This window comes from Cnephaeus nilssonii (genome assembly GCF_951640355.1).
Source record: "Cnephaeus nilssonii genome assembly, chromosome: 7".
Classification (NCBI taxonomy): Eukaryota; Metazoa; Chordata; class Mammalia; order Chiroptera; family Vespertilionidae; genus Cnephaeus; species Cnephaeus nilssonii.
The window spans coordinates 39,537,572-39,563,960 of record NC_137078.1 but is presented as its reverse complement, the minus strand read 5'-3'; the positions used below and the strand labels follow the sequence as shown (position 1 = coordinate 39,563,960).

General features: G+C 40.2%; 1 protein-coding gene across 2 annotated transcripts in view; it reads left to right on the top strand.

Moving 5' to 3' along the window:
- Window positions 1–20,192, top strand: part of HS2ST1 (heparan sulfate 2-O-sulfotransferase 1) — a 167,406-nt gene extending 147,214 nt beyond the window's left edge. The window contains exons 4-7 of one of the 2 annotated variants that reach the window (XM_079777482.1): window positions 810–948; window positions 11,452–11,549; window positions 13,558–13,715; window positions 14,673–20,192. In XM_079777482.1, the coding sequence (XP_079633608.1) occupies window positions 810–948; window positions 11,452–11,549; window positions 13,558–13,715; window positions 14,673–14,899 (622 nt within the window). In that variant the 3' untranslated portion in view covers window positions 14,900–20,192. Of the gene's footprint in view, window positions 1–809; window positions 949–11,451; window positions 11,550–13,557; window positions 13,716–14,669 lie in introns of both variants that reach the window. The other variant, XM_079777481.1, reaches the window with a different exon arrangement.
- Window positions 20,193–26,389: the final 6,197 nt, after the last annotated feature.

Sequence of the window (26,389 nt, the reverse complement as noted above, 5' to 3'; positions counted from 1 at the left end):
ACAAATAGTGTTTTAGGAATATCAGCTGAAAATTGGTATGGTAGGTAGATTGAAAGGGAGAGAGACTGGATGTAAGAAAACCAACTAGATTATTGCAGTAATCTAAGCAAGAGACCTAGGGAGAGGGCAGCGGTGAAGAGAAAGGGAGTCATCAAGGAAGAAAAGTTAAAATCTGTGAGAAAGCCTACAAAAGAGAAGATTAGAAGGACTCGGTAACTGCACTAAATGAAGAATAAAGGAAAGTGAAGAGTCAAGATAACACTAAGGTTTCAAGACTGGGACACATGAGGATATTATAATAGGGAGCCAGCTGGATAATTCTAGGTTCTGCAAAGGTTGCTAACATAAAAGCCTTGTGTTCCTTCAACTTATTCCATGAGGAAATAGTGCTAAAAACATAATATCTTTCACTTCTATTTTATCTTTAAAATCAGCAGCAGTAGAAAGCAAACTCAAATGGTCTCACTTGTGTGGATTTATGCTGCATCCATTCATAATATTTATCTAGTATGGTGGGCCAGAAATGAGAAATCATTGCTGCAATAAAATTAAAATGTTTTATGTACCTTTGTCTGTAAAATTTTAAATTATTTTTTATTTAATTTTTCCTTTCCTTTATTTTCAGCCATGATTTTTAAATTCTTATTTACTTTATTGTAACAAATCATTAAATATTTTTTAATCTCCACATATTTATATTAATTCATGTTCTTTTCATATGAAATCAATACTTTAAACATATAATTTCAGCACACTCATAAATACAATAATAATGTTGATTTCATCTTTTAAATTTTGTTCTATTTCAGATTTGGTGTGAAAAAGAAGCCAATTTACATTAATGTCATAAGGGATCCTATTGAGAGGCTAGTTTCTTACTATTACTTTCTGAGATTTGGAGATGATTATAGACCAGGGTTAAGAAGACGAAAACAAGGAGACAAAAAGGTAATATTTTAGTCTTAAGACTTCTGTAAAGATAATTGTTTATAAAATGCAATCAACAGTGTGCTTTTAAAGTTTATTGATGCTAGATATTTGATATAACAATTAACATCTGACAATTTTTCTATTTGCTAATTGTAGAAAATTTGAAAAGAGCCCAAAAGTATAAAGAAGCAAAAGTAAAACTACTTTATAGTTGATACTTTGGAGTACACATAATGTTTTTGTTATTACAGAAATAGTTTACTTACGTTCCAAGGCTGAGTATTTGTTTTATTATAGTTATTGTATTAACAATATTTTATGAGACCATTATAGTTATTCATTAATATGATGTATTTGTGTATGTACTTTGGTTCTCTTAGTCTTTATGATCATCAGTTTAGGAACACTATGTTGCTAAAGCAGTTTTTTTTTTAAAAAAAAAAAACAAGGAGAGAATTATGGCTTAGTGTTCTTACTTAGCAGGTTCAGTATTGGGTTTTGTCATATTTATGTGCATCCGCCAGGGGATTTGTCAACTTTTCTGGTGGATCACCTTTACCGGAACCTCATTGCTCACAGGATTGGCCAAGGCATAGGAGACAGTCTGACATAACCTGAGACCTGCCTCATTTTCTCTCAGGCATTCAGCGCTTCAGCCACGTGAAATACACTGTCCTCCAGACTTACCACTTTTTATTTTCCTACATGTATTGCTCCTTATATTTATGATGTCTTTCCTTCAATCTGGAAAATTCTTTGTCCACCTTTAAGGTCCAGCTCAAATGTTACCTCTTCCATGGTCTTTTCTGGTGCCCCAGGCAGTTAGTCATGTCCTTTTCAAGGTTCCCAGAAAATTCCATTCAGATATCTTTTTTAAGCATTTGTTTTGTGATATTTAAATTATTTGTTTACATATTTGTCCTCTCCAAAAGGTTGTGAACTTCCTAAACCAGAGGCTCTATTTAATTCATCTTTGTTCCCCTGGTATTTAGTATAGTATCTAGTTCATCTGTATAGTATGATTAGTATAGTATCTAGTTCACAAATGGTTGAGTGAGTGAATTCTGCATCTTTTTGTCCTAAAGTGTTACAAGGTAGTGATGCTAGATATCCTATGTTATAAAAGGCCAGAGGCCATAAGCATCACGATCAGAACGACTGCTCAACCAGTTGCCATGAGGTGGCATTGACCACCTCTCGGTCCCTCCCCCCCGCCCACTCGCGGGGGTGGGGCAGGACTAGGGACTGGCAGGCTCCGATGGATCAGCGATGGTGAACGGGGGAATCAGGGTGGGTGGCGGGATTCCTGGGCTGGCTGTCAGGCTGTTGGGGTCACCAGTTCATCCCCAGCTGCTCAGGGGCTCAGGCCTGCGGGAAAGCAGGCACCGGCTACTTCACCTCCATGCGCGTGTGCTGGGCTGGCCGCTGATAGAACACGCTGCCCACTCAGGGCCGCTCACGCCAGGGCGGGTAGGTCATGGGCGCACCCCGCAGCCTCCATCAGCGCCTCAAGCCCCAGCGGCAGAGGCAGCGGCGGCGGTGCCCACGTGAGTGGCCCTGAGCAGGCACTGCATTTAATCAGCGGCCGGCCCGGTGCACACGCATGGAGGTGAAGCCGCCAGCGCCCGCTTCCCCATAGGCCTGAGCCCCGAGCAGCCAGGGATGAGCTGGTGATCCCAGTGGCCTGACAGCCTGGCAGTGGAGGCAGCATTCGGCCTGGGGTCTGGCGAAGGGCAGAAGATGGCCCTGATGGCTAGGCCTAGGGACCCTACCCGCACGATTTCATGTGCTGGGCCTCTAGTCTATAATAATAAAAGGGTAATATGCTAATTAGACTGGACATCCTTCCGGATGTCATTCTGGATGTCCTTTCAGATGAAGCCGGGGCTGGAGGGAAGCTGCCTGGGTCCCAGGTGCCTGCTGGCAGGGCCAGAGCAAAGCAAGATGCCCGGGTCCTGGGTACCTGCCAGTGGGGCAGGAGGGAAGCCCAGATCCCGGGTGCCCGAGGGAAGCCGGTGCTGGCAGCCAGGGGAAGGAAGGCCGACTCTTGCACGAATTTTCGTGCATCGGGCCTCTAGTTTAATATAATAGAACAATTAACATCCAACAATTTTTTTTCCAAGTTAGATGTCCCCTCAGTGTGTCACATGAGGAGGCAATATTTTTTGTTTTATTTTACTTTTTTATGTTTCTAGAAATTGCTGTTTCTTTCCTTAGTCTCAAAACTTTAGGTAGACGTTACTAATCCAAACACAGATAGCTGACCAAAACATTATTTTTAGTGTTTACCGATATCTTAGCATTACTTAATCTCCTAAAAAGGTATACTTACGTTATTATAAGTATAAAATTTTATAAACTCTATTAATATAACTCTTGACCCAGTACTTTAGAACGTATTAATAGTTATTTCAAATGCATTTCAATGCATTACTTTTTTTAAAACCTTATCATTTACATTAGTTTTTACTCAGTAAATGTATCCATCTCCTTCCTTCCACCAAAGCAGTTTTAATGGTAAGGCAAAGATTCACAGTCACGTGGGTTCCTACATCCACCATTTGTCATTGTCAACCCTGGATACCACGGTTTTGTGATTTGGAGAATTATATAATAATAACACTTAGTAATGATACAACAATAATAATACTCACATTTATTGAGTGTTTTTTGTGTATCAAGCACTATTTTAAATTGTGTGTGTATATGTGTGTGTGTGTGTGTGTGTGTGTGTGTGTGTGTGTCAAGTAGCCTGTACAATAATTCTATGAAATAGTTGCTATTATTGTCTTCATTTTACGGATAAGGAAACTGAGGCACAAAGGGTTAATCTCGCTCAGTGTTAGCTGGAATTTAAACCCAATTGCTCTAACTCCAGAGCTCACAGTTTTAACCCTTGTATGCCCTTTAAAATGGAGGGAGGAAATGCAACATGCTACTCAACTTTTTTTTTTTTTTGTGAGAAATATTCCAAAGTTGTATATTCAGTACTCAGATGCAGATATTTTTTAACATAATTTCTCTTTCATATTTGAACGTTTTAAGTAGATATGCCCTTTACCCTTTTAACCATTCTTCACCCTGATGGTGACAAGGCTTGGTTTGTTTGTTTTTTAAATTTCACTATAAAATACATATTAATACACCTACTTATTTAGATGTAATAGTAGTAACATCAGCAAAATACTATTGCATTACCTTAATTCTCATGAAGACGGGGCCATCTACAAATGCTTTTTGAAAGTGGAAAATTCCTTTGCTTTGTGATTGACAGATGGGCCTTTTCAGTCTTATAACATATTGAGACATACACATTTTTATTAATTTGGCTTATTCCTCATGACACAAATGTTGGTAACATTCTGGGACCCAATGATGTTTTATTGCAAATAATTCCTTAATATTAAGTCATTAATAAATTCACATCTGTGATGTTAATAAGACTGTGTGGCATATACAGTCAAACCTTGGTTCTCTTCTCGAATGTCTCCTATCTAGAACAATTCGGTTCTCAACCAAGTTGTTCACAGAAAAAATATGTCTGGGTTGTAGAACAAAACTTCAGTTTTCTGACCTGACAACCCTTTTCATACTGATACCTCAGCATGACAGAAAGCGTCTGTCTCTCAGACCACATACAAAGAAGAGAATGCTCTTGTTGCTGGTGAAATCAAGGATTAACACAATTGTAAAACATAGAGAGGCCATCAAAAGGGCTAATGTTGCCCTTGCTGGTTTGGCTCAGTGGATAGAGTGTTGGCCCTCAGACTAAAGGGTCCCTGGTTCCATTCTGGACAAGGGCACATACCTGGGTTGTGGCCCCAATCGCAGCCCTGGTGGGGGTGCATGCGGGAGGCAACCAATCAATGTATCGCTCTCTATCTCTCCCCTCCCTTCCACTTTCTCTAAAAATCAATGGAAAAATATCCTCGGGTGAGGATTTAAAAAAAAGTGCTAATGTTGCTAAGGGTGTGAAAGAAACAATGATCACAGGCAATTGAAGGGGTAGAAAAACTGTTGTTGATTTGGATAAACAAAAAACAGTTAGCTGGGTGACAGCATTTCAGAGGCAGTGATATGTGAACAAGCAAAGATGCTACATGCTGACCTGAAAGATATCCCTGAACCTACTACTGAAAGTGATTCATTTAAGGCTAGTAGGGGATGGTTGATAAATTTAAGGGGGGGAAAAAAGTGCTTATTTATAGATTAAACAGTACAGTAGACATGTACTATATATAAGAAAGGTTAAAATGGAATCATTTGGCCCTAGCCGATTTGGCTCAGTGGATAGAGCATCAGCCTGCGGACTGAAAGGTCCCGGGTTTGATTCCAGTCAAGGGCAGATGCCTGGGTTGTGGGCTTGATCCCTAATAGGGGTGTGCAGGAGGCAGCCAATCAATGATTCTCTCTCATCATTGATGTTTCTATCTCTCTCTCCCTGTCCCTTCCTCTCTGAAGTCAATAAAAATATGTTAAATAAAATGGAATCATTTGTAGGGCTGGAACAAATTAATTAAATTTACATTATTTCTAATGAGAAAAAAATGATTCCGTTTTCAAATTATTTCTTGAACAGCCTTCCAGAATTAATTGAGTTAGAGAACCGAGATTCCACCGTAACATTTTTGAAAAGGCAGGGTTAACATTTTGAAAATGGAAGATAAATGGGGATTAAAAGGTGGTTATAAAGATACTAGAGGCCCAGTGCACGAAATTCGTGCACACAGGGGGGGTTCCCTCAGCCCGACCTGCACCCTCTTGCAGTCTGGGAGCCCTCAGGGGATGTCTGACTGCTGGCTTAGGCCTTCAGTCAGACATCCTTAGTGCTGCCATGGAGGTGGGAGATGCTCCCACCACCACTGCTGCACTTGCCAGGCATGAGCCCGGCTTCTGGCTGAGTGGCGCTCCCCCTGTGGGAGCACACTGACCACCAGGGGGCAGCTCCTGTGAGTGTCTGCCCCCTGGTGGTCAGTGCGCATCATAGTGACCATTCGTTCCGCCATTGGGCCGAAACTGGCTCTCTGACATCCCCCGAGGGGTCCCGGATTGCGAGAGGGTGCAGACCAGGCCGAGGGACCCACCGGTGCACGATTGATGCCGGGGAGGGACGCGGGGAGTTGGCCACTGGGAAGGGACTGTGGGAGGGCTCCAGAGCGTGTCCGGCCTGTCTCGCTTAGTCCCGATCAACCGGACCCCAGCAGCAAGCTAACCTACCAGTCGAAGTGTCTGTCCCCTGGTGGTCAGTGCACGTCATAGCGACTGGTCGACTGTCTGCCCCCTGGTGGTCAGTGCATGTCATAGCGAGCGGTTGAGCAGCCTTAGCATATCATTAGCATATTATGCTTTGATTGGTTGAATGGCTGACCGGACAACCAGACACTTAGCATATTAGGCTTTTATTATATAGGATAGGAAATACCTTGCAGTGGTTTCATTTCCATGAAATTGTATATTGTCTGTACCTCAAGTAACAGTTTGAAGCACATTAAATAGTAGTTCAGCACTCAAGTATTGAAGAAGTATATAGGTCAGTGATGGGCAACCTTTTGAGCTTGGTGTGTCAAACTTTGCCAAAAAACTGAGCATAACTCGGGTAGTGTGTCACTTTGAGGAAAAAACATTATTTCGCAAATGTTTCATCCTCAGGAGCAGCAAATGTTTCATCCTCGGCATGCAGCCACCTCAGCGGCCACATGTCATCAGAAATGGCTACGCGTGTCAGTGCTGACACGCGTGTCATAGGTTCGCCTTCACTGATATAGGTAAATCAGCGTTCCTAAAACTCAGAACTCCTTTTACTCTTAAAAAAGTTATTTAGGATCACCAAAGAACTTTTGTTTATGTAGGGTTATATCTACTGATATTTACCAATATCAGTAAATTCACCAATAAATTAGAACTTTAAAAAATATTAAGTAATTAAAAAATAACAGTAGGAAACTCATGATAGCATAAATATTTTCATGCAAATAACCATTTTCAAAAAGTGTCAAAAGTGTGGCATCTTACATTTTTGCAAATTAAAAAAATATCTAGCTTAATATAAAGAGCTGGACTTTTATATCACTGCTAAAATAGTCAGTTTAATTTAACCAATTCTTTTGGTTGAAGTGTATAAAGAAAATCCAGCTTGTCCTGGCCAGTGTCGATTAGTTGGTTGAGTGTTGTCCCATGCATTGAAAGGTCACCAGTTTGATTCCCGGTTAGGGCACATACCCAGGTTGTGGGTTTCATCCCAGGTCGGGGTACATGCAGGAAGCAACCCAATATCTCTCTCTCTCTCTCTCTCTCTCTCTCTCTCTCTCTCTCTCTCTCTCCTTCTCCCTCTCTCTCTCTCTCTCTCTCCTCACTTTCTCTCTCTCTAAAATAAATAAAAACATTTAAAAAAATGGAAAAAGATCAAGCTTTACACAGATAATGTAATTGGAAAGGGAAGAATTTCAATTACCTTTTCAGAAAATCACAGATATCCCTCTTTAATACTACACTGAAACTTGATAAGTAGTAGCCTCTTGACGTTGCTGAAGTGTAGATTCTGAAGCCATAGCAGTGAACCATTATGCTCTGCTACATTAGCATCCATTGATATATTTACCCTTTTAACCGAGCATAATTTTGTAACATCATGTGGATGTTATGTGGATTTTCCAAATGCTGACACATTTTATTATACAATATAAAAAATTTACACTGATCAGTATCACCACTGATCTCATCAGTAAAGTCTTTAAGTATTGCAAAACAGTCAAGCTCAAGTAATGGTTTGTCAAGTATTCCAAAATTTTATTTTTTTGCTTGATAGCTTAACTTATATCACTGACTACCACAGGATTTCTCAACCTCAACACTGTTGTTGTTTTGGGTGATAATTCTTTGTGTGGGGAAACTGCCTATAATTGTAGGATATTTGCCAGCATCTCTGACCTCTACCCAGTAACATCCTTCCTACACACACCCAGTTGTGAGAACTAAAAATGTCTTCCAGCATTGCCAGTGTTACCTGACAGCCAAAACAGCTCCAGTTGAGAACCACGGGGCTATTAACACTGTTAGGTGTTCGATTTCAAGTGACAGGCAGGCACACTTGGTTCATTTTGAGAAAATGTCTGCCAATTACCTAAGTTTGAATAACCATAGTTTGTCTCCACGCCCTTCTTAATGGCTTCCAAATAATATTACCGTATTTTCCGGCGTATAAGACGACTTTTTAACCCAGGAAAGTCTTCTCAAAAGTCGGGGGTCGTCTTATACGCTGGGTGTCATCTTATAGGGTGGGTATATCCCAAATTCTATATTTTAACTGGAAAAGTTGGGGGTCATCTTATACTCTCAGTCAGTTGTCTTATACGCTGGAAAATACAGTAACTGCGCTGGTAAATCTTATCACTCACATTTTCTAAGTGTGTAATTATTTATTTTTATGATTTTAACTTTGTGCTGCCCTATCAATTATTAAACACTTTTTATTATTTTGTTAACAGAATATCAAGGGGTGTATACTTATGGAAAGAGTAAGTAGTTATGTGCTCTAAGTAACAATCTAAAGAAGAGTCAGGTTATGTGAAGAAGGTACTCATTGGTCCCAGAGATCCCAGTTCCTGCCCCAATTTGCTTTTTGTATTTCTTTAAATTAACTAGGCTTGTCAACAGCTATAGGAATTATAATGAATTTAAAATATATAGTAATTTATATATACTAATTTGCATAATAAATATATAGTAAATAAGGTTGAAAGGAGGCCATACTTAGCACTACCTGATCTTACCATTGTCTACAGAATACTGCCTCCATAGTCCTCAGCAGTTCACCACTCCCTGGCAATGGTTTGCTTATCAAACATGCATTTTACTATGCTCTCTCACAAAGGCATTTAAGAACTTACTTTTTGCTTAAAAAGTATTTTATATGTAAAAGGCACCACAAGAAAGCAATATAATATCTTTGCAGTTGACATATTTACAGGTTCAGGAGCTTTTCATTGTAGATCAGTTTTCTCTACTCAGTAAAAGGTGTGTAATCCAGAGTTAGCCTTGGCCGGTCTTCTTCCCAGGTTTCTGGTTGGACCTTAGGTGGTTTCTTCCTCTAGAAAGAGAAAACAGAAGGAAGATTCCGTTGTAATGGAGTTGAAGAAAGAGATAAAATTGGACATTATTTTTAGTCATGTATGAGTAAGTGGAGGTATCCACTAGAAATTGTATTTGAACCTCAAAATATAAGTCTAAACTAAATCATAGATTTGAGAGTCACCAACACTAGGTGGGAGTTGAAACAAAGGGATTGAATGAAATTGCACTTGGAGACATACAGAGTATGAAAAGAGGACCAGGTGAAACAGGACGAAGAAAAAGAGAGGATGCAGATGATGTAGCACAGGGCATGTCAACATTTAAAGAGCAGGCAGGTAAAGAGCAGCATACCAAGGAGACTAATGTCAGAGAATCAGAAGACAAACCTGGCAAGTCCTTGGAATGGCTAGGAAAATGATTTCAATTACAAAGAGGTTAGTGGAATGAGGATTCAAATCTGTCCCTTTGATTTGTCAATGGCAAGTCCATCAGGGATGTCAGAGAAAGGAGTTCAGGTGGAATCCAAAACGTTGGTAAGCCACTGAGAGGTAAGTTAAGACTGACCCCAAGGAAGGACTACTCTTGAAATAGAAGTTTGGCTTTGAAAGAAACAAAAAAAATCAGGAAATGTTTCTTTAAGATGACAGACACTTGGCATATTAATATATCTGAAGTCAGCAAGGGGTGATCATACAAAGAACTGGAGAGAAATTGATGGAGCAAGGGTCTCAGAAGGGGGTGAGAATGGTGTTCAAAGATAGGAGAAGCAAATGTCTCTTTCACGCTGAGGGCAGTAGGGGGCTACAGATGCAGATAAACTTTTATCTAAGCAGGAAATTGAGGGAGCTCATGCTTAGTTTCAGTTTTCTATATAAAGTAAGAAGCAAAAGCATTTGCAGAAGAGGGTGCAATGTACATATAATTGCCATTACCATCAAGCATCAAATTTTGTTTAGTTTAACCTTCAATTATAGGAGTTAAATATCTAAACTAATAATCTAAATGGCCTCAAGAATATTTTTATATTTATTTTTTCTAGTTTTTTTATTTTTTATTTTCTGAAAATATTTTTATTGATTTCAGAGAGGAAGGGAGAGGGAGAGAGATAGAAACATCAATGATGAAAATCATTGATTGGCTGCCTCCTGCACGCCCCCTACTGGGGATGGAGCCCCCAACCCCAGGCATGTGCCCCTGACCAGAATCGAACCCGGAACCTTCAGTCCACAGGCTGACCCTCTATCCACTGAGCCAAACTCACAGGGCATATTTTTCTGCTTTTATATTGTACTAGAGGCCCAGTGCATGAAATTCATGCACTCGGGGGTTCCCTCACCCTGGCCTGTGCCCTCTCGCAGTCCAGGAGCCCTCGGGGTATGTCCAACTGATGACTTAGGCCTGCTCCCGTGGCAGTCAGACATCCTTAGTGCTGCCTTGGAGGCAGGAGAGGCTCCTGCCCACCACCGCTGCGCTTGCCAGGCATGAGCCGGCTTCTGGCTGAGCAGTGCTCCCCCTGTGGGAGCGCACTGACCACGGGGGTGGGGTGGGGGGGAGACAGCTCCTGCATTAAGCATCTGCACCCTGGTGGTTAGTGCGCGTCATAGCAACAGGTCATTCTGCCATTCGGTCTATTTGTATATTACCCTTTTATTATATAGGATAATAAAACATTTGGTAGGTGAATGAGTTAGAGTAGATGCTAATCTTCTAAAACAAAGAAACCTGAATCTAGAAACTTAGGAGCCTGGACTCTGACTAGGACTCATTCTACTCCATCTGCTTCCTCTCAGAAATAATAGGTGGTCTTTGTAGATGTCTCATTGCAGCATCCACAGCTTCCAACTTTATTCTCTGGTATCTCAATATTATAGCGTTTCCAATAGATAATGGCTACTGTTAAAATGCCTGTGACAGACAGTGAGTACTCACAAAATTGGAATGGAGTAATTTTAGAAATGTAAGCTGTGAGTCTCTTTTCCTTCTAATTACTTCAGTCAGGTGCACTTGCAGGTTGTAAGTATCTGAGGTCACTTCTGCTTTGTACAATGAAGAGACTTAAGTGTAGCCCTACTTTATGTTCTTTTCAAATGATTATTTCATAGATGATTATAATAAAATGATTATAAAGAAATGATAGTATCTTTAGCTTTGTTTTCATTTAGTTAAGAGGTTAGAAATTATAAATATACAAACTTAACATAAACCAGTACTTATTTTTAAGGCGAGTTTTTATCTGGGGGTTTTCCATTCATATAGTAAAATAACTCATACAAACACTGGCATAGACAAAGGCGTGAGAAAGATCCATGTTTAACTTTCCTCAGTTATGTGGAAACGATCTCAGGTATGTGTTCATAACCTGCTTGTCCCTTTAATTCAGTATCTCAGTGACTGGGAACCCACATTGACTTGGGTTTATGGCTCATCTGTGCTGCTGTGTCTTCGTTCCAGACGTTTGATGAATGTGTAGCGGAGGGCGGCTCAGACTGTGCTCCAGAGAAGCTCTGGCTTCAAATCCCATTCTTCTGCGGCCACAGCTCGGAATGCTGGTAAGGAGATCAAGTTGGCTTACATTTTAAACTTCCTCATTTCTCTATAATCGGTATTTCACAAATGTGAATGTGTTAGTCAAGGGTAAGATATAAGGAATTAATGAAAGTCCAGACTAAAAATAACATGTGATTAAGTAATACTTCATCTTGTGATTACCTTAAGTGCATTCGAAAGATTCTTCATGTATAAATATCCGTGCACTGTTTCCTCAGATGCTGATTTTTTTTAATGTTTTGTTTGTTTTTTAGTGTTACATGTATTCCAGCAGAGCTCTTAATTAGAGGTCAGAGATCATTTCATAAACCTCATTTTCCCCCAAGCTTACTCTTTTGGCCATTCATGTTAGATCAAGTAGGACTTTTGTCCCACTGGGTAAATTATTCACCTGGTTTCACTGTTAAACTGATTTTGACTTGGAGAGACAGTTATGGTTGTGGTTTAGTCTGCTAATAAACATAAGGTGGAAAATAAAGATATTTTATCTTTTATAAAGAGTTTATTTCCTCGGGATGTGCTGAGTTTTCAGTTTTTAAAAATAATGGTATGTCTTCATTTGATCTAATCAATAATTTTAATAGAAAAAGTTGAAAAAACAGGAACACATTGAAAGTATCTTTCTTAAAGCCACAATGAGGTTCAAGGAACGCCTTCTGTTCTTTTCTTCATTGTTTGAAATACATTATTTGGTTACTGTGAAATTAAAAGTCCTACTCAATAGATTATATCAAAGTATAATAATAGCTTAAGAAAAATTGAAGGCATAGGAAGAATGTCTTAGTTTTTAATCATTTTTATAGAACAGGGGATGGGTAAATTGCAACTTGAAGACCAAATTTGACTCCTCACCTGTTTTTATAAAGTTTTATTGGAACACAGCCACATTCATTTGTTTACTTACTGTCTATGGCTGTTTTCATGCTGCAAGAGCGGAATTAATTAACTGTGAACCAAGACCATATGGCCTGCAAAACCCAAGATATTTCTTCTCTGGCCTTTTATAGAAAGTTTGTCAACCTCCACCTTCAAACAATAAAGAGTATTGCTCTGTTGGGGGTTATTGAGGAGATTTTAATTGAGCTTCTTAAGTATGTTTTACAAATTCATAGGACCTCCCAGTTCTATGAATCTGTAAAACATACTTAATAAGCTCAATTAACTCATTTATTCTTCCCTACACCTCACCACAACTTTTTTTTTTAATATATTTTTATTGATTTCAGAGAGGAAGGGAGAGGGAGAGATAGATAGAAACATCAATGATGAGAGAGAATCATTGATTGGCTGCCTCCTGCATGCCCCACACTGGGGACTGAGCCCGAAACCCAGGCATGTGCCCTTGGCCGGAATCGAACCCAGGACCCTTCAGTCCACAGGCCGATGCTCTACTCACTGAGCCAAACCAGCTAGGGCATCACCACAACTTTTTAATGGCTGAGAAGACAAAGTTAGAGAGGTAAAGTCATCAGCTGAAAAGCATAGTTTACTTAGAGCCAACCCTATTAAGAGCCATTAGCTGAAGATGTAAAAAATAAAAGGTTCCTGGCAGGACCATTTCTTATCTTACTTCTGTTCCTCAGAAATGATGGAAAAACCTACGCTCACAAATTAAATTAAGATAAACACTAAACACAAAGTGCTTAGACCTTACTAAGTAGCTTTTAAAATGAACAAAGTTACTTTAATTTTAAAAAATTAAGTGCACACTAAATCAGATAAGAGAAATATATGTGTTGCGTATACATTTTTTTAACTGCCCTCAAACTAAATTTTGATAATATTAAACTAACTGTAAAGTCTGAGTTCGCACTGCATAGTTGAGCAGAAACTGGGGATAGAGGCAAAGAAAACTAAAAATGTGTGCCTCTTAAAGGACATGAATAAAAGTGCTAAGGCTTTGGATGGACATGTGTTTGTCTATTTTTCCTATAATATACAGTGGCAAAGGCATCAAATATACTTAGCACATTGAACAACCAGGTTCTTAATTTCTTTTATTGGTTTTAGGAATGTGGGAAGCAGGTGGGCTATGGATCAAGCCAAGTATAACCTAATTAATGAATACTTTCTGGTGGGAGTTACTGAAGAGCTTGAAGATTTTATCATGTTACTGGAAGCAGCTTTGCCCAGGTTCTTCAGGGGTGCTACAGACCTCTACCGTACAGGTATATACACGATGGGTTTCTTTCTGAAGCTGTCCTTAACTCTCTTCGTTTGCAATTTGAGAAATCTGTGTGATTTGAAGTTTCTTAAGGAACTTGTCTGTACTCAAGGTAAATTATCTGTTTCTCCTCAACATTTTCAATACAAAACGATTCCTGGCACACAGATGGTGTTCAGTAAATATTTTTTGAATGAATGGACATCTATTAGGTGATAATTAGAAGGCATTGTAGGAATAGTGGAAAGATACAAACTACAGAACCAATCTCAGAAATGTGTAATATTTTATAATTCCGATACCAAACATTATGACTGTATTCCACCCTCAGACCTACTAATGCCATTTAGAGTAGAGGCAGGACAGTAGAGCACGGTCACTTTCATGATGATGATCACCTGCTGTAACTGTCACAGCCCTCCTGAGGTGCTTCAGCAGCCTCGGCCGTTGTTCACGTCTGAAAGTGACTGTCCGGTCTCCCTTGGGTGGTTTTGTGTCTTTGTTCATTGTTATTTTGCCACTCTCTGATAAGATCCAGTCAGAGGAGGTCTTTTTCTAAGATATGCATATGTCCTAGTTTCTAACATATAATTATATGGAGTAAAGGTAATGAGAAATTAGTATTAAGGTTGAAATAGATATTTTACCCTCTTTTCAAAAATGAACTAGTCAGAGCACTTGAGAGTACGGCATATATTGTGACAGCCTTCAGTGATGGACAATCCTTGCTTTTACTATTTGACAGCCTATTAAGTCTTCCACCGGTTAAGGATTTACATTAAAAGGAATAAATCACAATTTCAGTAGGATTAGGGCACTGCTTTTCCCCGGTGATAATAATACAAAACAGTTGTTGCCTGTCCTTTTCTGTTAACTTAAACCATCTCTTCACATGAAGAGGCATTGATCTTTTGTATGTTTTCAGAATTATTTACCTTTTCTTTTTTTCCTTTATAAGTAGGAAAGAAATCTCATCTTAGGAAAACCACAGAGAAGAAACTCCCCACTAAACAAACCATTGCAAAACTACAGCAGTCTGACATTTGGAAAATGGAGAATGAGTTCTATGAATTTGCACTAGAGCAGTTCCAATTCATCAGAGCCCACGCTGTCCGAGAAAAAGATGGAGATCTCTACATCCTCGCACAAAACTTTTTCTATGAAAAGATTTACCCTAAATCAAACTGAGTACAAGGTGTGACTATTTGATTTTTCAACTAAAACTTTGACCCTGTCTTCACCTTAGTTCTCAGGTCCACAGTTCATATTGAGCCGAGTTAGGAAACAAACAAAAAGATCAAGGAAAGTAGATGCTAGCTGGTATGTCAGTGGTTGAAGAAGTTTAAGTTTCAGCCTTTTTTTTTTTTCCCTAGTTAAATTTTGGTGGGAGTTATAACCTCCTGCCTGGGAAAAACCTATGTATCGCTTAAAATAAACACATAGCAGTTCTAATCAAAAGGCTAAATACAATTTTAGAAAAAATTCTGATACTCTGTTTTTGATAAAGCGTTTTTTTTCAACTAACCATGAATGAAGACCAATCCATTTGCTCCTCTGCCTTCACCTGGAGGGTTGGTTGTGCAACCGCACTGAGTAGCGTTGCTACTGGTGGGCAGTGTGCGCTTCGTTCCTGTGAGTCACGTCTCATGAAACGTATTGGAATGCTTGATCATGTTTGCTAGGAAGTGTCTCTGCTGTAGTTGGAATTGCCCATATTTATGTAGGTCATGTTCATTTCCTTTAAAAAAATAATTGTCATTAGTGTTAAAAACCAATTCAAACTATTACTAATACTGTAAAAAGAGTCAAAGCCGTGTTTCTCATTCCTGTCTCTCCAGTATCTAAGACTGGGGAGACACTACAGAGAACGTTGAAATTTTAGTTAAGGCTTCCACACATTAATATAAAAAAAAAAGTAAGTTTAGTATTTGTTTCTCCGGGTTATCTGTAACGCTGTCAACAGGTACTGGTGACTCCATATTATAACTCCATTTAGTGAGCTGTGGTATGGGTAGGGTTTTCCTACTTCTGTACTTTTACTTGTAAACTATTTTTACTACGGTGCTTTATAATGTGTTTTAAAGCATTGCATTTACAAAAAAAAAAAAAAGGAAAATGCTGTAAATATTGCATATTTTATGTATTTGGACCAAAAGGTTATAAGTATTTAGACAAAAGTGGTTTTGCACCAATTTTATTATGTCAAGTAAAACCATCAGACCTACTGTTCTTGTATTTCTCATTTAACTTTAAGATATCACTGAAATTAACCCTAATAACCTTTCAATTTTGATACACAGTACACTGTTCAGAATTGGGGGCAGTCGTTATAAGTGGAAAGAGTCCTGGACAAGGAGTCAGAAAACTTGATTCCTGGTCCTGGCTCTGCCACTTTTCAGCTGTGTGATCTTGGGTGAGTCACTTAACCTCTCTTTGCCTCAATGTCCTCATCTCGAAATGAGAGTAGTAATACCTGCTGTACCTACCTCGCAGGGGTGTTGTGAGGATTAAATGAGATGGCATGTGAAAGCACTTTGAAATTGTAAAGTGCTATATAAATGTAAGGTATTATGGAAACATCTTTAACATATAGTTTCATACTGTTCATTTTTTTAAAAAGAAAGGGAAAATCCACTTACAAGCTGGTTGAAAAAAATTAATCTTGATATAAGTTTGGGTTTGATAAACATCTCAGTGTTTTGTCTCCCCTGTTTCAACTATTGAAATATGAAGCACCTGTGAATTCTTAACAATTCATGAGCAGCTGCTTGAGTTCAGGAGGTTCCCTGTTTGAGAAAGTCTTCATTAGTTGACTCAGGGCAGGGAAAATTTGTTCTTCAAATTTGGAAGAGTTTTCTGTTCTTATTTTACATTACCATTCAGAAGTGGTAGCTATTTTATACCTCTAGTTTTTAAGGTATATTTTGCAGAGTCTCATTTTCCTGGGAGTTCTTTACCTTCTTCACCTTCTTAGAGTGACAGAGATAAAGAAATTTAGAAACATTTTTCTAAAAGAATAATCTTTAGTATGCATAGTTTAAATAAATATTCCCAAACAAGGCCTCAACAAACTATGTAAGGATTGTAGGCAGGTTGCTTTTACGGTTATTAATTACATGGGAGGCCAGGAGTGAGCACTACTTATCAAAAAACATTTACTAACAAATTTAAAGAAGAGGAAGTTAACAATCATTTTCATACCCTTTCCCCCCAGTAATAGGAAGGTATTAAGAGAACATTGACAGGCATACTTTTCTTATTTGGCTTTTTTTATTTTTGTGTGTATTAATGTTTACAGATATTTGTTAAAAATATATACACATTATTTCCTTGCCCCAAAGGAAAGCACCATTTCCAGGTGGGGTGTTCGACATTTACCTGCTAAAGAGCCCCAGTGTGTCGGTCATTCTTGGAGTACATGCTGCGAGCTCCCTGATGTGCATTAACTCTTCACTTAACCAGAGTTGCACGTAGTGCACTAGGTCAGGGAGTCAGTAAGCTTTCTCTATAAAGGTCCAGAGAGTAAAGTTTTGAGGTTTTGCAGACCATGTGGTCTCTGTCACAACTACTCAACTCTGCCAGTTAGCACAAAAGCACCCATAGACAATACATAAACAAATGAGATGGCTATTTTCCAATAAAACATTATTACAAAAACAGGTGACATGCCCAGGGGTTGTAGTTTACCAACCCCCAAAATAGATGGTTATTTATGGAGAAATCATTTTTGAATCTGTACTCTAGTGGCCTAAAAGAGTTTATATACTTTGAAAAGCTCCTAACTTAAATCCAAAGAATAGCTTTCTGATTCAGGCAGTCTCTCCCACTGATGCATAAACTTTTATGACTTAGATTGCTTCCAGGTGGGCATGTTTTCTTCCCCAGTTTAACAGTTCAGCATAGGGGCTTATTCTATCATCTTTTAGGGTGGGTTAGGATTATCTTTCCTGGAGACCGAGAAGGGGTCAGATTTAATTCTATCTGGTCCAATATAGCCCCAGGAGTCTGATAAGTGCAGAGTCCTTATAATACTTAACTTTATAGCAAATATATAGAACCACTGAGACAATAATGTATTTTTTTAAAATGGCAAATGTGGTTTTCTTTTTTTAGCCTTTGTGCTTTTTCAGTATTTTGATCATAGGGAAAAATTTTTTTTAACAATGCAAAAGCAAATCAACCAGTTTGAATTTTAAAAGATAATGTTATGTGTGTGTGTATATATCTATCTATATATGTTTATTTCCCAAAAGAGGAAAAAGTACCTTTTTGTTCAACTTGTATCAACTCCTGTTTTCTAATTGCTGTGAAATGGCAACTGTTGATAAATTATTGTGACTGTTTTAATGTAATGGAGAGGATATATTTTTATTTTACCCAGCTTTAATCTGTAAAGTATCACTTAAATATATCCGATAGCAACACTTAAGATATTGCATGGGGATTACTTTACTTTTCTATCATCCATACTCATTTGTGCAACTTTGAACATATTGGGTACTTCTGAATTCCTGATGATTGGGTTTAAATTTTTGAAAATTGGAGAACTTGAACTTACTGACTTTTAAAGTTTAAATTTTATTTTCTATTCTTAAAACTCAGTTAATGTCTACAATTTGAAATCTACTGTTGTTCTTTCTCTATATATGTCCTATTGAAAATTCCTAAAATTGTTAGTGCCATCAGTGATTTACAGACAGTATTTTGATATTGCAGATGATTTGCTCATTGTATTTGCATAGTTAGAAAGAAAATAGTTTGTAGACAATGATTCTCTCTTTTTCTAATAAAATGAAATAAAAATTCTAAAAGCACTAGAGAATTTAACTAAATGCTGGTTCCCAAATGCATAGCTGGTATTTTAATTTATATTTAGATTCTACATAGAGAGCATCTGTGTAAACCATGGTATTTGGGTTTTCCCAGGGATCATTGTCAAACACACATCTATGGTCCTCGAATCCTTAATTCTGAGAAGCACCCGGTACTGTAACCTTTTAGGAAGTTTGTCTTTAAGAGAGGTGCAGGTGGTGCTTCTAATTTATGATTTGAAAACTTGCCTCTTCATAAATTATAGCTATTTAGTTTGAGAGGAAGCGGGGCCATTGTGTTAAATTTTGCATCCATTTACCCTGTGCGGAGTTGCTGTCTGCTGCCAGCTAAACTGCTGCTCAGGCAGCCTTCGGAGGGGAAAGCGACCCTGTTTCAGCTGCACTGCCAATTCAGCGCCTCTGGAGTGGAGCTTGCTTTCTGATTTCCTGGAGTGGGAATTTGAGAGATTGAAATGGGTGCTCAGTTAGTCAGATTTATCCTATAATTTAAGTTCATGCAGCTTTGTGACCTTTGCAGTACTATTTATAAAAGGGCCCCATGGCGATGATCTCTTTAAAACACACCACTGGGTAAGCCTGTGATTTAGACACAGGTGCTGTCTGTCTGATTTCATAGAAGCTTCTGTAGCTTTCTATTGAGAGGTCTGTGAGCATCTCTAAAGCAGCGTCGAATGTAATTTTGAGAAGCAGGGATTGTGTATTTTGATTTTTAGTTTATAAATATGCAGACAGCTGAGTAGTGCCTTTCCTCCCTCACAATCCATGTTGGAAGATGCTCACTCCTTGCTTTCTCTGCTCTCTCCCCCTGCCCTCCTCCTTCCCCCATTCAGTTGATTCATTTATGCAATACTGCTTCCAACGTGAAACCATTTTGTCACATCTGCTGGAGAGATAATCACTCCTTTTCCTTAACATTCTGCCAGCTTTCTGTTGTTGAAGTGTTTCAGTTGATTACCTGATGCAAAAGCTATAAAATAAACACTCGGCGGGAAGGGGAAAGCGTTTTGGTGTCCTGTTTTAATATTGTCCTCGGTAGCCTGGATGCTGGTGGACATTTTCCAAGTGGATCAGTGTCATCAGCCTCATTCTCAGAAATCACTGCCACCAGAGAGGCGTCGGAATTGTGTTGGACAATCTTTTACCCAGAGGGGTATGCCTGTGCTGCTGTTTGCTATGTACTTCATCACTGGTATTGAAGTTCCAGGTAGGAAATTTACAAGGTAGACTGGGGATATACACTTATTTAGAAGAAAAAAGGAAGTAAGGAAAGGGCTAACAAAGTAGAATAAAAAGGAAATATGAAAGAAAAAAGTTAGTCTGATTAATATTTATTGCATAGTTTTGGACAATGTCCATAATGTTTCTTTGAGAATACACATTTCTAATGATAACGTTTTTTTCACCCTTAAAGGAGAAACTCTCAATTATGTAGATTCCCAATTCCCAGCTATAGGCTCATTGTTTGAGCAAGTAATTGATTCTTTTTATATGATACTAGAGGCCCAATGTACGAAGATTTGTGCAAGAATGGGCCTTCCTTCCCCTGGCTGCTGGCACCATCTTTGCTCCAGCCAGAGCGGCCTATTCACTCTGGCCCGGAGCCACCTCTCCGCCTTCCCACGCTGCCCAGAGGCCCAGAGCAGCTGGGGCAGAACACCTGCGTCATCGCCCAACCCCAGCCGCTTGGGCGCCTGTATATACAAATTAACCCACCATCTTTGTTGGGTTAATTTGCATACCCACTCCTGATTGGCTGGTGGGTGTCACGGAGGTATGGTCAATTTGCATCTTACTATTTTATTAGTGTAGGCTAGAGGCCCAGTGCACGAATTCGTGCATGGATGGAATCCCGCCGGCCCGCTCTGATGGGGGCCCATTGGGCTGGGCCAGCAGGGGGAGGGGCCACGGGTGGTTGGCAGTCGGCCCCATCCAAGATTGGGGTGTTGGGGGCCGATGGGAGGGGGCAGCGATCAGGGTCTGGATCAGGCTGGTTGGCTGCTGGAGTGCACATCATAGCAAATGGTTGTTCTGGTCGTTCTGCTGTTCCGGTTGCTGGGCTTTTATATATATAGATTGGGTTGAATTAAATACCAGTTCAGTGATAAGTTTTCTAAACAGAGAATTTGGTCTGTAGCCAGAGAGGCAGAACAGAGTACATGAATTTGAGATCAAATAGACCTACTGTGACTTGTAATTGGAGAGAGCAGGATTGCTGGAAATGTTGGGTGCAATAGATGCAAAGCACTGGAAATATTTATGAATACCATTGGATTTTACTTTTTTACTGGCAACCTGTTATCTGATGCCTCCTTATGTGTCTGTAGCTTAGATGTTCTTGGTTCTGATACCTGCTGTTGTTTCCATCTACAGATTTCCTAAGCGAAATGGGGTGGAAGTGCTGGTGATTGTTCTAAAGGAGCCAGGACTTGCTTATTCCAGAAGTAGCTGTAACATAGCAGTGTGGGCTGCCAAGTGGTGCCCGTGTAAAACTCAGGAAACCTGGAGTAAAATGATTTGCATTCTTTTACCAGAAAGGCAACTATCCATACTTGGTAGGAAAAGAAGACATTTGAAGGTGGTGGGTTCAATTCCCAGTCAGGGCACATACTTAGGTTGTGGCTTTGATCCCCCATTGGGGTGCATATGGGAGGCAACCAGTCGATGTTTCTGCCATTCCTCCCTTTCAAATAAATAAAAACATATCTAGGGTGAGGATTAAAAAAGAAAAGAGGACATTTGCCTTAGAGTTTTAAGTTAGTTGATCATGTTAGAATTCACGGTTCTTAGACTATCTGAAAAATAAAGTTAGTTTACAGTGATTGTTGCCTAAACCCACACATTTTTACTGTACTGTTATCATCAGCTTTTTTTTTTTTTTAATTCTCATCCAAGGACATTCTTTTCCATTGATTTCAGAGAGAGTGGAAGGAAGTAGGAGAGGAGAAAGGGAGAGAGACTGGGAGGGAGGGAGGGAGGGAGGGAGGGAGGGAGAGAGAGAGAGACAGAGAGACAGAGAGACAGAGAGACAGACAGACAGACATTGGTGTGAGAGATAAACATCAATCAGTTGCCTCCCTCACACACCCCAACCAGGGACAGGGATCAAACCTGGAACCCAGGTTATGTGCCCTGACCGGGAATCAAACCTGAGATGCTCTAACCCACAGGATGATGCTCTAACCCACTGAGCCACACCAATGGGTCACCAGCTTTTTTTTTTTTTAAAGCAGCAGTTGAAATATCTGAATTTTCTTCCAATAATAACAATGGAAAAATGCAAATTTCAGATCACTGTCCACTCATTTTTCTCTGGAGGAATTCCCCCCACCGTTACCTTGCCTTCTCTTCATTACACCTCATCCCACGTTTGTCACCACAGAGCACAAGTGTGGCTCCTTGCAACAAAACAACAAATAAAGCAGCATCCTATATATTAAAAGGCTAATATGCAAATCGACTGAACGGCAGAACAATCAGTATCAGTCGCTATCACGCTCACTGACCACAAGGGGGCAGACGTTCAATGCAGGAGCTGCCCCCTGGTGGTCAGTGCACATCCACTGGGGGAGCGCAGCTCAGCCAGAAGTCAGGCTCATGGCTGGCAAACACAGCGCAGGTGGCGGGAGCTTCTCCCGCCTCCCGTGGCAGTGCTAAGGACCCCGTGCGGGGAGCGGGCCTAAGCCAGCAGGCGGACATCCCCAGAGGGAGTCCCGGACTGCAAGAGGGCGCAGGCCGGGCTGAGGGACTCCCTCCCCGCTAGTGCACGAATGTCATGCACCGGGCCTCTAGTTTACAATAAAATTTCAAAATGCACACTCCCCCTTTCCATTCCAGGAATAACCAGTTAAGCAAACACGAAAATTTTTTTATAAAGTTACTATTCTCTTTTCGGTTTGTTATATTCTTATAGCATGAGACTAGATAGATAAGAAAATTTCAAGGAGCTGTTTAAGGTATAATGGACTTCTAGATTAGATATTTAGCACTTAACATCAGTGAGGAAGGTAAACAACAGGAGAAATGTAGGAGGGATTTGTTTTTGTCTTTGCCTTTCACCTATTTCATTCTATGAGAGAATAAAGTCGCTTGGATAGATTATTTTTTGGTTTGAAAACAGTGACTGTGTGATTCATGAAAAGATAATCCCTAAGAGTCTGGTTGGTGGGCTCTTTTGCGGAGTGAACTCAAGAACCAAGAGGTCACAGGTTTGACCCCTGAGGGAGGATGGGGGCAGCTGATCGATGATGTTTCTCTCTTAACGATGTTTCTATCTATCCCTCTCTCTTCCTCTCTCTCTAAAAATCAATACAAACATATTTAAAAAAATAAAAGATAATCCCTAAGAGTTGGCTGGTCGTTATTCCTTTCTTCTCACCTTTTGGCCATGTGTTTGTTTATTCAAAACCACATCATCACAACCCTCTTTTTGGAAAAACTTGATATCCTTGCTTTTTACCTTGAAAATTGAGATCTCAGACATTTTGCTTTCTCATATTCCCATGTGATTTAGTGCTGCCTCCTTTCCCCTACAGTCCTTCACCATGTACTATTGTTCCAGAGGTTCTCACAGCTAGACCACTGAAAGTCACTTTTGAAAGACCTACTTGCAAGGCGTAGAGAGATCTAGCAGAGGCTGTAAAGGAAGAGGCCCTTTATATGGCAGTTAGAATATGGGCTCTGGAGTGCTATAGCTTTCTGATTTTGAGCAAATTAACCTTCCTAAGTTTCAGTTTCCTCATCTGTAAAATGGGAATAACACTAATATCAACAGTTAGTTTGAGGATTAAGTGAGATAATATTCAGTATATGTGAGTTTACTTAGTACTTCGTGCCTGTTTGTGAAGTACTAATGAAGTGCTATACCCCCTATGATAAATATGGAAGAAAAAGGTGAGAAATTAACTATTTGGGCATACTGTGTGGAAGTGTATATCCACTCAATAATCCATGAACATGTGTCAGGCATGAGGAACATGAAAGATGAACAGGAGGCATGGCCTCTCTTGGTTGATAAGAGATGAAGAAATACAAACCATTGTGCAAAAGGCCCCACCTTACTGATAAACCACCTCTTTTGTTGTAAGGAGTCGAACCACAAGCACCCCGGGACCTTTTAATTTAATTCACTTAATCTCTTAGTTTTAACATTAAAATAAGCACCAACCTAGCCCTGTAATCATGTTCTAGACACCTAGACATGAATGGTCGTTTGCTCTAGAATGTAAACCTCCATAACCATCTGTCTCCTAGGCTTAATCCCATGACAAGTGAGTGTCCTCTCACTTCTCTAGACACCTGGTTGGGTTCAGCGGTTAAAATGGTAAGGTTTTCTAGGAGAGGCGCTGTTGACATCAGATGTCATTTTTAATGCTATTTCAATTCCAAAGTCATTGAAACCCAAAGCCCTACACACAGCCCCAATTTTACAAATGAGTTGTGTTCTCAGAATTCATTATAAACTAATTGTTTGAAATCCATGTAGAACCAGTATTATATGTGTGGGCCCAACCCATAAAAGTTAGTTTAAGATAAATATGCATGGATTATCCCTTCCTTAGAGCAGAGGAATCTCAGGGCTGTGTCCTCCTGGGGATTATGTGCTCCCACGGAGATCTTTCCGTCTTGAATCCTAAGCTAGGTAGTTTGTATTTTAATTTGTGGGTGGTGGGGTTGTAAGCAGAGGATGAAGTAGTCTCAGTGAGTTTTTCAAAGATAATTGCAGCAGCGGGGAGAATGGACTCGGACTGAACACCGGGAATCGGCAAACCTCTGAGGAGGCGGCCACTGCAGTTCTCAAGGGAAGTTGGGGTAAAGTTGGGGAGAAGCAGAGGGATCTCAGGGCCAGAAACCCCAGCAGTCAGTCACTCAGGCTCTTGGTGGAAACTTGACATCAAAGAAGCTCTGACACTTAGACACCCAGTTTGTGATTAAAAAAAAAAAAAAAGATTGTGCCTTCTGAAAGGACCAAATCAAAGCTCTAATTTGCATCTAATTGAGTGTTAAAATCTGGCCAAGGGTATACCTACAGTCCCCAAGTCACCAGGCCTCTAAACTTCGGTTTTCTTTCACACATGTCAACCAATTTGACCTAAATCTGGGTATTTCATGTAGCAGCCCTAGAGATTTATTAAAGTGCTTGTGCCAATACCATTTTCCTGATTCTGGGTGCCCCCGTTCTCTTCCAGCTGTGTGGCTTAAACAACAGTGCCCACCTGTTTCTCATGAATTCTATCTGTATTTTTTTTCTCCTTGAAGCACAAGCCCAAACCAAGGCTCAGTCTATAGCTCACGGGGCTTAATAACACGTCAGGTCATGAGGTAAAAAACAATGTAGAAAGGCTTTAGTCTTAGGTGTTAGAAACTGATGTTTTCAGCATCTCGCAAAACTGACTGGCGGAAGTCCCCCTTTCCCGGGGAGCAGTGATTGCGTGTGGAGCGGGCAGCACCTCTCTGAAGATGCCCGTCTGGAAATAAGTGGCGTTCTGTTCAACCACGAGTAACCAGATAGGTGTTTTGTTTTGTTTTGTTTTTTCCTTTAAAAAGAATGTACATTCTCCACAGGATTGGTAATTAGCTCCCTTGGCATAGCGCGGTTATCTGATCAGATGCTCATGCTCATCAACAGTGAAGACGCAGGAGATTGGTTCATTCCTGTGTTTATAAAGGAGGGGATGGACTGGCTTTAGGCTCCCTTTTCTTGCTCTTTCTCACTCTTGTCCTCTCTTGTCTTCATCTGAGGGCTCTTCAAATAAAGCCTCAGACAAGAACAATGCTTAAGAAGTGGGTCAGTTATATTTTGCCTCTATGTCTACCATGCTAATGGCTCCCTCCTCGATCATTTAAACACGGACCCAAACCCCGATGGAATCAGATGCCTCTTCCTGCCGTCAGACAGTCTGTAGTGTTTGATACGGATCTTCCGGGTGGACAGGATGGAATTAGATTGGTCTCTCTGGGAGCCAACACTGTTCATTTTGTAGGAGAGTCATCCTGGAGGCCTGAGGCCTGCCAAGAGCAAAGTGGAAACAGCCCAGCCTTTCCCTCTTATCAAGATCCACTGTTGGCTCCACACTGAGCGGCCGGGCTCCGTGGTAAAAGGATTGAATAATGAATTGGAGCAGAAGCCAAGAAGGAGGTCCCCGCCACCCGCAATGGGAATATAAGTTTCATGTATTGTAACTTTATTACCATTTTTTTGTTCTAATGTATGACAGAGACAGAAATCTCTGGCATGGAGTCAATGGCTATTTTTAGTTTGGGGGTATTTCTTAATATAAGTTAACTAGAGGCCCGGCGCACGAAATTCATGCAAGGGGCTCATCCCTCTCAGCCCCTCGCAGCCTCGGCTTCGTCTGGAAGGTCGTCTGGATGGTTGTTCTACTGTTCGGTCTAATTAGCATATTAGCTCTTTATTATATAGGATATTTATCGAGCCCCATTATGTGCCAGGCACTCCACTACAGACCTCTCCATGTACTATGAACTTTAACCCCTTAGAATAATCCTCATGTTCAATTGTATAGAATGCTGTACTTTACAAGGCACTTTGACACTCACCGTCTCATTCGATTCTCACTCAGAAGGTGGATGTCTTATCCTCATATTAAAGTTGAGTTACAGACAGGAAGGTGGGCTAACCCAGCCCTCGCAATCCTAGTCCACCATCTCGAACGCCCTGCCTGCCGTGTTCCTGCCTCTCCCGGTGAACAAGGGCTCTCACATAGACCAACAGTTGCAATGAGTGGTTCTTAAAGTGCAGTCCTGACTGGCCCAGTAGCATCAGTGTCATCCGGGAACTGGTTGAAAGGCCAGTTCGTAGGCCCAGCCTCCTGGTAGGGCCAGCCTT